This window comes from Pan paniscus, chromosome 9 (genome assembly GCF_029289425.2).
Source record: "Pan paniscus chromosome 9, NHGRI_mPanPan1-v2.0_pri, whole genome shotgun sequence".
Classification (NCBI taxonomy): domain Eukaryota; kingdom Metazoa; phylum Chordata; class Mammalia; order Primates; family Hominidae; genus Pan; species Pan paniscus.
Window position 1 is genome coordinate 20,761,067 of NC_073258.2, and position 11,195 is coordinate 20,772,261.

General features: G+C 42.7%; 1 protein-coding gene across 4 annotated transcripts in view; it reads left to right on the forward strand.

Moving 5' to 3' along the window:
- Positions 1–7,255, forward strand: part of LDHC (lactate dehydrogenase C) — a 39,203-nt gene extending 31,948 nt beyond the window's left edge. For 2 of the 4 annotated variants that reach the window (XM_003818235.4, XM_003818236.6), the window contains exons 7-8: positions 2,238–2,361; positions 6,967–7,255. In XM_003818235.4, coding sequence (XP_003818283.1) covers positions 2,238–2,361; positions 6,967–7,131 — 289 coding nt within the window. In that variant the 3' untranslated portion in view covers positions 7,132–7,255. The remainder of the gene's footprint in view (positions 1–2,237; positions 2,362–6,966) is intronic. The other 2 variants (XM_008971506.4, XM_063608124.1) reach the window with 1 other exon arrangement.
- Positions 7,256–11,195: the final 3,940 nt, after the last annotated feature.

The following is an 11,195-nucleotide window of genomic DNA, read 5'->3' on the forward strand; positions in this document are numbered from 1 at the left end:
TAGCAGAGGATCTATAATTATAAACAATCCTCAGGGTGCTGCTAATATTTATCTAAAAACTACTCAGCTCTTTTTACACAACAGCTTCTGATTTGCTGTTGTCTAACCACCAATTGCAGAGGAATGACATCATGATTTAATAGGATGTCCTTACTTGTTCCCAAGAGGGCATTTGGTTTACAATGTGTATCAGTTTTTGTCTTAAAGTACCATCCTTGAAACTATTTCTTCTATTTGCTCCCTTTACCCTTTCTTTTACACCAGCAATTTTATTTTCATCAGGATGGTTAATAACAACTAAAGGATTATGTTTTTAGCCATTCTCAACTTTCTTCTGTTTCTCAATCTATTTTATTAATACCTGAGAGGATAAATCTGTCATCCAGATTCAACTGGTGAGATTTGTCCCCAGTTATCTACTGTAGAGCTTTCTTTTCTTCAACTCATAGACAGTATGCTGTCAATCAGGTGCCAGGCAGACCCTCTTTCCCTTTCCTTTTACTTACCCCCGGAGTCTTGGCCGTACAGAATTGAGGGTCTAAAAGTACTTTTGTCATCAAAAGTATTGCATGGCCTCTGATAGTGGCCCTGATTTTGGACTGATAGTCAAATCATAGGACACTACTGTAGGAACAGTCCAGGCCCAACCTGCTGTGTTCAGGTGGTATATATATATATATGCCTTATCTTGGCAACCAAGTGTGTTATGTGCATTCTTGGGGCTTTAAAACGGGGTAGTTGTAAGACCTCCTGATATGAATGATATATGCTGGACAGTCTTTGCTTCTTGTCCTGTATCCTTTCTAAAAGTTAAATAAACTTAGTGCTAAATTAAACCCTCTTTGTCCAGTGAAGTTGACTGTCAATCCAAACCTGAGACCACTATTTGTAGCAATGCAAATATATAATAAATATTAATTGTAGGAAATAAGGAAATTCAGACAGGCATAAAGAAGACTCACCTGTAAGCCTGTCTTGTGAAAATAATCACTATTAATAACTTGGTAGGTTGATGCAGCTCTAAAGTTTGTATAAAAATTTATATTTTTTACAAGCCAGAGATAAGAAAATGCATAATGTTTAGTATTGTGCTATTTTCCTTTGAAAATGTATCATGAATATTTTCCATATTCATTTATTATTGATTTAGTGATATATTCTTAGGAAAGATATATACACATAGCTTACAACTGTATAAATTTACATTGGCAAGCTAGTAACAATTTTTTTTTTTTTTGAGACGGAGTCTCACTCTGTCACCCAGGCTGGAGTGCAATGGTGTAGTCTAGGCTCACTGCAACCTCTGCCCGCCAGGTTCAAGTGATTCTCCTACCTCAGCCTCTCGAGTAGCTGGGACTACAGGCATATACCACCACACCTGGCTAAGTTTTGTATTTTTAGTAGAGATGGGGTTTCGCTGTGTTGGCCAGTGTTGGCCAGGCTGGTCTCGAACTTCTGACCTCGTGATCCACCCACCTCGGCCTCCCAAAGTGCTGGGATTACAGATGTGAGCCATTGCCCCTGGCCACTAGTAACAATTTTAAATGGTCCAAGAGATTTATATGGTAACTTTCAAGGTGATTAGTTTCTATGTTGCATATTTAAGCAACAATACAAAAAATATTAAAAGCTAGTTTCATCTTGAGTGGCACATTTGTCCTAGTATTCTGCCTTTATGATTTAAAAAAAGGGTAAATTAATTTTTACTTAAAGTAAGTAGGCTGGGCACGGTGGCTCACACCTATAATACCAGCACTCCAGGAAACCGAGGCGAGCAGATCGCTTGAGCTCAGAAGTTTGAAACCAGCCTGGGCAACATGGCGAAACCCTGTATCTACAAAGAACACAAAAATTAGCCAGGCATGGTGGCTCATGCCTGTACTCTCAAGTAGCTACTTGGGAAGCTGAGGAGGGAGGATCGCATAAGCCCAGGAGGTGGAGGTTGCAGTGAGCCATGATCACACACAACTGCCCTCCGGCCTGGGCAAGGAAGCAAGACCCTGTCTCAAAAAAAAAAAAAAATCAATAAAAAAGTAATAAAGTATGTAGTGAAGTTTTATTAGACCAGTATAGAAAGTTTTGTTGCCTGTTTATAAATTCTGTAAGAAATCTATGGGAAAATTCTAATACAATTGCATTGACATGTAGATAACTTTAAAATGGATGCTTGAAGAATATTATGTTTTCTCTGGGTTGACTTATTATGAATTTGATTTTCTTACTTTCTACAACTGTAGTGCCTATGAAATTATCAAGCTGAAGGGGTATACCTCTTGGGCTATTGGACTGTCTGTGATGGATCTGGTAGGATCCATTTTGAAAAATCTTAGGAGAGTGCACCCAGTTTCCACCATGGTTAAGGTAGGCTTAAATTAAATCTTCATTTATCATTCTTTCCTTTAATATTTATTGAGTCACTACTATATGCCAGGCAGTGTACAAGATGTTGAGGATATAATAGTGAATAAAAAATACAAAGACCTTGACCTCAGGTCAGGTCAAAAAAATACAGATACCTTGACCTAAGGAAGGGAATCCTGAAAGAGAACCAGGTTTGAAGATCACATTTACAGTTTTGGACACAGTTTTGAGCCCTGGCATATAAACAGTGTGAAGCCAACTCAAACTAGCTTATGCAAAAAGAAAATTTATTGGCTTATGTAACTGAAATGCCAAGGAGGCCTGATTCTGGTACTCAGACAATATTATAAGAGCTGTCTTTTCTCTCCATTCTCTTGGCTCATCTTTTTCCTCTATTAGCTTCGAACTCATGCAGACTTTTTCCATGGGGAAACAAAGATGGGTCACAGTAGCTGCAGGCTTAGATCCTATAATACCTCTGGCTGAGAACCACTGGCGTAGACTGAGGAAATTAAGACAAGTGTAATAGCTATTTTTAGGAATTTGGTTGTGAAGGTAAGGAAAATCAGGGCAAGAAGTTTGTTTGTTTGTTACACAGATAAGATGCTTATAGTAAAGATCAAGTACCAAGGGAGAGGATGAAGACAGAAGTGGTAAGCAGAGGGGGATGGAGTCCAGAGCATAGTTGTAGGCATTACCCCTAAAAGGAGGAGGGGCAGGAGTTAACAAAGAGAGAATGTGTACTGATGCATGTAGATTTGTATATTTGACATTGGAAGCATCTGATGACTTCTCTATTTTTTTTTTTTTTTTTTTTTTTGAGACGGAGTCTCACTCTGTCACCCAGGCTGGAGTGCAGTCATGCGATCTTGGCTCACTGCAAGCTCCACCTCCCGGGTTCACACTATTCTCCTGCCTCAGCCTCCCAAGAAGCTGGGACTATAGGCACCCACCACCACACCCGGCTAATTTTTTTTGTATTTTTAGTAGAGACAGGGTTTCACTGTGTTAACCAGGATGGTCTTGATCTCCTGACCTCGTGATCTGCCTGCCTCAGCCTCCCAAATTGCTGGGATTACAGGCATGAGCCACCACGGCCTGTTGATTTCTCTATTTTTAGTGAAAGGAGATAGTGAAAGGAGTAGGATAACGGGAGTGGGAGCAGAAGGTTTCATAAGTGAAAAAAGTCTAGAAAGTGGAAAGAAAGGGAATTTTGGTTGGATTATTCATATGTATATTGAAGTTAACAAGGATAATGGCAGAAATTGAGATAGACAGGGAAGACTGTGAGCCATGTGTCAGTCTGTGAATGAGATTGAATAACTAGGAGGTTAGTCCTTACAAAGGGAAGAGCTGAATTAGATGATCTTCAAAAAATAGGGAGAATATGTTTTGTTTTTATAAGAGCAGGGGATTAATGATTTGGAAGAACGGGGCAGGTGCAGTGGCTCACGCCTGTAATGCCAGCACTTTGGGAGGCTGAGGCCAGTGGATCACTTGACGTCAGGAGTTTGAGACCAGCTGGTCAACATGGTGAAACCCCGCCTCTACTAAAAATACAAAAATTAGCTGAGTATGGTGGTGCACGCCTGTAGTCCTAGCTACTTGGGCAGCTGAGACAAGAGAATTGCTTGAACCCAGGAGGTACAAGCTGCAGTGAGCCAAGATTGTGTCACTGCACTCCAGCCTGGGCAACAGAATGAGACTCTGTCTCAAAAAAAAAAAAAAAAAAAAAAAGATTTGGAAGAGGCAATAAAGAGTACACAATGGATACCACACACCCCTTCTTTTCTGAGGCTGCAGAACCTATGGGAGAATAAGCAACTGTCTCTCTAGGACTCTGGAGAAAGAGTCAGGGAAGTGTCAAATGAGTAATCAGTGAAGAAACTGAGTAATATGGGAATTTAATAGCCTTTACCGAACAAGTCAATGGACATTATATTTTAATTTAATTTTAATGTTTTGGGGAGGGATGAAGTCTTACTCTGTTGCCCAGGCTGGAGTGCAGTGGCGCAATCTCAGCTCACTGCAACCTCTGCCTCCTGGGTTCAAGCGATTCTTGTGCCTCAGCCTCCTAAGTAGCTGGGATTACAGGCACACGCCACCACGCCTGGCTATTTTTTGTATTTTTAGTAGAGAAGGGGTTTTGTGCTGCTGCCAGGCTGGTCTTGAACTCGTGACCTGAAGCGATCCAACCACCTCGGCTTCCCAAAGTGCTGGGATTACAGGCGTGAGCCACCGAGCCCTGCTGAGTTATATTTTATAAGGAACATTTAAACATTTGACGTTACAAGCAGAGTCATTTGTATATACTTATTTTTTCTTTCTTTCCCACTTACTTCACTTTTACTACTTCACATTTTCACCAAATCAAGGTGTGCAGAGTTTATTTCACATTAATGTATTAATTGGATTTTTTTTTTGTCAAATAGGGAAGTCTCTTTAAACAATCTCTGTATCTCACAGCTGGTCCAAGAGCAAATGAGAACAAATTCTAATATATCCAGGGGAAATTATCACTAACCAGGCATAAAGCTTAAAGGGAAGAGGGTAGGCTGAGGAGGCTAGCAGCAGGTCACAGTTAGCACACAGGGCCAGGCTTGGTCCCAGGATTCAGGCAGGAGCCCTTGTTCCCAGCCCACCCAGCAGTCCTCAGATGGCATGATGGGTGGACATGAATTCTCGAATTCCAGTCTGAGGTGCCTCTTCTAGAGAGAAGAGGTAAAGGGAAACAAATTCTGGAAATAACCAGTAGGGAAGCAGAGGGACTTCTTCCCCTGCCACCATCAGAGGCCTTGCCTCTGATTACACCCATGGAAGCTCATGTTAAAGCTTCAAATGTCACAGAGGTGGCAACAGAATGATCAAGGATCAGAGAGGGAGTTGGAGACCAACCTGGGCAACATAACAAGACTCCATCTCTATAAAAAATGAAAAGAAAAATAGCCAGGCATGGTGGTGTGTGCTACTTGGGAGGCTGCAGTGGGAGGATTGCTTAAGCCCAGGAGGTCCAGGCAACATTGAGCTATGACTGCACCACTGCACTCCAGCCTGGGTGACACAGCGAGACACTGTCTCCTAAAAAAAAAAAAAAAAAAGAGGATAGGGAAGTGAATTGCGAATTTCAGTATGACTGTGGCTGGAGCCTGGCTGAATAGAATGTGGGTTGACAGTCTGAAAAGACAGTGGCTTTCCATAGCTAGGCAGATGCCAAAGTGGAAGGAATGTAAGTAGTTCTTGGCGGGCCACCCTCAGGGATGACACTTGGCTGATCTGATGGTGCTTATGAGGTTGAGTGTAAAGTGGCTACCAAAATGAGGGAGCTGGACTATGGTAGAGGAGGTAACCAGAGAATCCCTCTGTGGGGAGAAGTTACTAGAGCAAAACAGGAACAAGGGGCACACCTTGTGCTCCTGAGTAGAGCCCCAGAGATGGTGAGAGGGAAGCATGGCTGAATAGCGCCCGTGGGCTCTGCAGCATGGAAAGCTGTGAGGCACTGCTCCAGAGTCAAGGAGCCTCCCCTCTTCCTGCAACGCCATTGCTGGTAACTGTTTATAATCAGTCCTGGAGAAGAACAATGCCCTCCCTTCTCCCACAACCCCAGACTCAGCCCCAAAGAGAGGGGTAAAGAGTGATGAGTGGTAGGAGGCAGGGAAGTGTGAGGGATCTACTGGGTGTCTTTTTTTTTTTTTTTTTTTAACTGGGTGTCTTTTAACATTTTTTAAATTTTAATTTTTTGGGGGTATATTGAGTTTTCCTATCTTCCAAGACCAGGAAGGATAGTATGGAGGTGGTGGAGGCTGGTACCTATGCATGTAGATGTTATGTGAGTTGCCCAGGTTGTAATAGGCTCTGGCAGCTGCTTCTCGGCCTTGGCTGCAGGAATGGAGGGAATTTTGGGGCTTCTGATGGGAGATTCCAGGGGCCCAGGATAGGGCAGTGCCATGGGGCTGCACCTGTTTCATGGCCCTATCCATGATGGGAGGTCCCAGATAGAACTCAGGCGGAGGTAGTGGATAGGAGTACAGAAGGGCAGGAGTGCATTCCATTGCAGCTGGTGATGGGAGGCACAGGCCCCACCGGGCATGTAAGAGCATCTATAGGCTCCACTGGGGGTTTACCTCTGGAGGCTTAAAATGCCACCCGTAGCACCCATTGTTCAAACTCAGTGGTGCTCCCTGCTGTAAAGGTATGAAGCAGAGCCTTCCCAGTCACCTCCTGCTTCACTGTTGCCTCGATGTAGTTTGGACTACACACAAGTTACTTGATTCTCATAGTCCTCCTTTTGATAAAATGGCATCATGAAAGACTGCATGGCATCCTTTCCTGTGGACCAAAAGATGACCTGGTAAGGGATAAGGTAAATTGTATGTTTCTGGGTCCTTCTAAAGGCCTCTGGCATCTTCTTCATGTCACTGAATGTAAGTTCCACATGGTTATAGGACATAAGGATGCTCTTGCTTTTGCTGACCATCACTCTGCCACCCTCTGAGCGATTCTTGTTGAATGCTTTAGTCTCTCCTGTATACTCTCATTTTGATGCCCTTTTGCATAGCTGCTTTTCCATATCAGGTTATTTGAACAATATCTTATCTTGCCTTTCAGGGATTATATGGAATAAAAGAAGAACTCTTTCTCAGTATCCCTTGTGTCTTGGGGCGGAATGGTGTCTCAGATGTTGTGAAAATTAACTTGAATTCTGAGGAGGAGGCCCTTTTCAAGAAGAGTGCAGAAACACTTTGGAATATTCAAAAGGATCTAATATTTTAAATTAAAGCCTTCTAATGTTCCACTGTTTGGAGAACAGAAGATAGCAGGCTGTGTATTTTAAATTTTGAAAGTATATTCATTTGATCTTTAAAAAATAAAAACAAATTGGAGACCTGTGACATAACTCTAGTCTCTCAAGATTAGAACGAGCAAATGGTAAAGAGATTTTCCTCTTTAAGAATCATTTATAGCTCTATTCTAATGATACCCAATCTGTACAGGTGTAAGTTATACTTCTGAGGTATGTCACATATGTTAGAGTGCCTTCAGATGTAGTAGAATATGTATAATCACTATAATACAGAGCTTTGATTCTTTTCACAAACCAAGCCCTTTTTCTAGTATTACAATTTTATCTTGTACTTTCATCCGTTAGAGTACCAGCATATTCACTTCATTACATTAGCGTCATATGTTTATGTATAATCATTATAAATGTGGCCGGGCACTGCAGCCTGGGTGACAGAGTGAGGCTCTGTCTCAAAAAAAATCATTATAAATGCTTATCTTTAAGACCATATATATCAAAAAGAAATAAAAAGCTGAGTGCTGTGGCTCATGGCTGTAATCCCAGTGCTTTGGGAGGGTGAGGCAAGAGGATCACATGAGTCCAGGAGTTTGAGACCAGCCTTGGCAACATAGCAAAACCCCATCTCTACAAAAATAAAGAAATTAGATGTGGTGGCCTGCATCTGTAGTCCAGCTACTTGGGAGACTGAGACCAGTAGATAACTTGAGCCCAGGAGTTCAAGGCTATGATTGTGCCACTGCACTCCAGCCTGGGCCACAGAGGAAGACTCAGACTCAAAAGAAGAAGAAGAACAGAAGAAAAGCAGAAACAAGAAGAAGAAGATACAGATGTAACTTTACGATGTAAAAAATTTAAATAAGATTGTATTCAACTCTGCAAGTATTATACTAGTCATATAAACTCAAATAGTTGATTTGGTGTCTCAATTGAAATATCACCTGGGGAGCTTATGCCATCCTCAGTTATTTGTGCAGCAGACTATTACTATGCTTGCTATGGTATAGTTATGAAATCAGTATGACATTATCTCTGCCCTCAAGTATCCACAGTGAGTATTTAGGGTACCTCAACGAATTGATTTTTGACGAATTTTTTTTTCCTTTTTGAGATGGAGTCTCACTCTGTCACCTAGGCTAGAGTGCAGTGACACGATCTGTGCTCACTACAACCTCCACCTCCTGGGTTCAAGTGATTCTTCTGCCTCAGCCTCCCAAGTAGCTGGGATTACAGGCACCTGCCACCACGCCTGGCTAATTTTTTAATTTTTAGTAGAGACAGGGTTTCACCATGTTGGCCAGGCTGGTCTTGAACTCCTGACCTCAAGTGAGCTGCCCACCTCAGCCTCCTAAAGTACTGGGATTACAGGTGTGAGCAACTGCGCCCGGCTGATTATTGACTAATGTTTGATAACAGTCATTAATAGCTCCCTGTTGGTGTCTAAAGGTGAAAATGCTTCTACTGATTTATATAGTATATAGATACATATGAAGTATTTCCTTGATTCCACAAGAAATTTAAGGCAGCTATAGGAACTATACAATAAAACAAAAACTAAGAAATCAGTATCAAGGTAATTTACAATTTTTTTTCTTTTTTTAGACAAGGTCTTGTTCTGTCACCCAGGCTGGAGCTGGAGTGCAGCGGGTAATTGTGGCTCGCTGCAGCCTTGAACTCCAGGGCTCATCAGATCCTCCCACCTCAGCCTCCTGAGTAGCTGAGACTACAGGCACATGCCACCACGCCCTGCAGATTTTCGTATTTTTTGGAGACAGGGTTTCACCATGTTGCCCAGGCTGGTCCTCAACTCCTGGGCTCAAGCAGTCCTCCTGCCTCGGCCCCCCAAAGTGCTGGGATTATAGGCATGAGCCACCACTCCTGGTCAATTTACAAATTAAGACTAGAACTGGACCAATGGGAAAGATCAGAAGGTAGATATGCAGCCCCTGAGGACTCGCATGACTAGTGAAGGCTGACTCATTTGGTCAGAGAGTCATGGCTTACCCTCTGAGTCTGTTATTCTTGCTCTCTTGATAGCTTTCATTCTGGTCATCTACTCCTGATCATGATTAGTGTCCCATTATTTTATTATTTCCCCTTTTTCTTCAGCATCTTCCCTTGAATGTATACAATTATTATCAGTTGAGTTAGGATGAGGGCAAGGGGAGTCTTCTGTGGGTTTTGGCTTTTTTAAAACCTCGTTTGTACATCAAAACTTCATTTTAGGAAATTCTTGCAGAGACTAAAAGGCTGAAAAATTGATACAGTTTCTACAGGGAACATTCTAGTAAGTAAAACTGCTCTACATGTCCCCAAGTGGCTGAAAATTGGTTCTGGGTATGGGGGAGGGAGGAAAAGGTAAAAAAAAACTTAGATATTACAAGAGTTTGGCTCTCCAAAGCTCAACCTTGCCTGACAAATAAACGTATGTGTATATGTGTATATATATATATATATATATATATATATATATATATATATATATTTTTTTTTTTTTAAAGAGATGGAGTCTTGCTCTGTCACCCAGGCTGCAGTGCGGTGGCGCAAGCTCCACTCACTGCAACCTCCACCTCCCAGGTTCAAGCAATTCTCCTGCCTCAGCCTCCCGAGTAGCTGGGACTACAGGTGCCTGCTACCACGCCCGGCTAATTTCTTTCCTTTTTTTTTTTTTTTTTTTTTTTTGAGACGGAGTCTCGCTCTGTGGCCCAGGCTGGAGTGCAGTGGCACGATCTCGGCTCACTGCAAGCTCCGCCTCCCGGGTTCGCGCCATTCTCCTGCCTCAGCCTCCCGAGTAGCTGACGCCTGGCTAATTTCTTTTTATATTAGTAGAGACGGGCTTTCACCGTTTTGCCCAGGCTGGTCTCGAACTCCTAAGGTCAGGCAATCCGCCCGCCTCGGCCTCCCAAAGTGCTAGGGTTACAGCCGTGAGCCACCGCGCCCGGCCAACTCCTTAATATTTAATTTCATGATGGGGGTGCAAAACAATTAGGGGGAACATATCTACAAAGACTCTTGAGGGAGTGATAATGAAAAAAGATTGAGAAACACTGCTCTACATTTTATAAAAATTTGTCAATATGTATTACTGTATTAGGGTTCTCTAGAGGGACAGAACGAATAGGATAGCTATATATATAAAGGGGAGTTTATTGAGGAGTATTGACTCACACGATCACAAGGTGAGGTCCCACAATAGGCCGTCTGCAAGCTGAGAAGCAAGAAAGTCAGTCGGAGTTCCAAAGCTGAAGAACTAGGAGTCCAATGTTTGAGGGCAGGAAGCATCCAGCACAGGAGAAAGATGAAGGCTGGAAGACTTAGCCAGTCTAGTCCCTCCACGTTCCTCTGCCTGCTTTTATCCTAGACGTGCTGGCAGCTGACTAGATGGTGCTCACCCGGACAGAGGGTGGGTTTGCCTCTTCTAGCCTACTGACTCAAATGTTAATTTCCTGTGGCAACACCCTCACAGACACACCCAGGTTCAACACTTTGCATCCTTCAATCCAATCAAGTTGACACTCAGTATTAACCATCAAAATTACGTATTATGATTCACAAATGAGAAAACAATTAGGTAAAACGTGGTGGGAGAAGTAGAAACCTTGGTTTATTCCAGACTGATTTTCAATTCTACATTTTTGTTTTTTATTTTTGAGACGGAGTCTCACTCTGTCACCCAGGCTGGAGGGCAGTGGCATGATCTCGGCTCACCAAAACCTCCGCCTCCCGGGTTCAAACGATTCTCCTGCCCCAGCCTCCTGAGTAGCTGGGATTACAGGTGCGTGCCACCACACCCGGCTAATTTTTGTATTTTTAGTACAGACGGGGTTTCGCCATGTTGGCCAGGCTGGTCTCGAACTCCTGACCTCAGGTAATCCACCCGCCTCGGCCTCCCAAAGTGTGGATTCTACATTTAACCACTTAATAATGAATTGAGCTTTCCCTTCATCTTGTAAAAATGGTTATCAATTGGCACTGCACTCATCAAATTCTTCAGGTTTCATATCTTATTTCAAAATTCCTTTTGCATAAAGAGTTT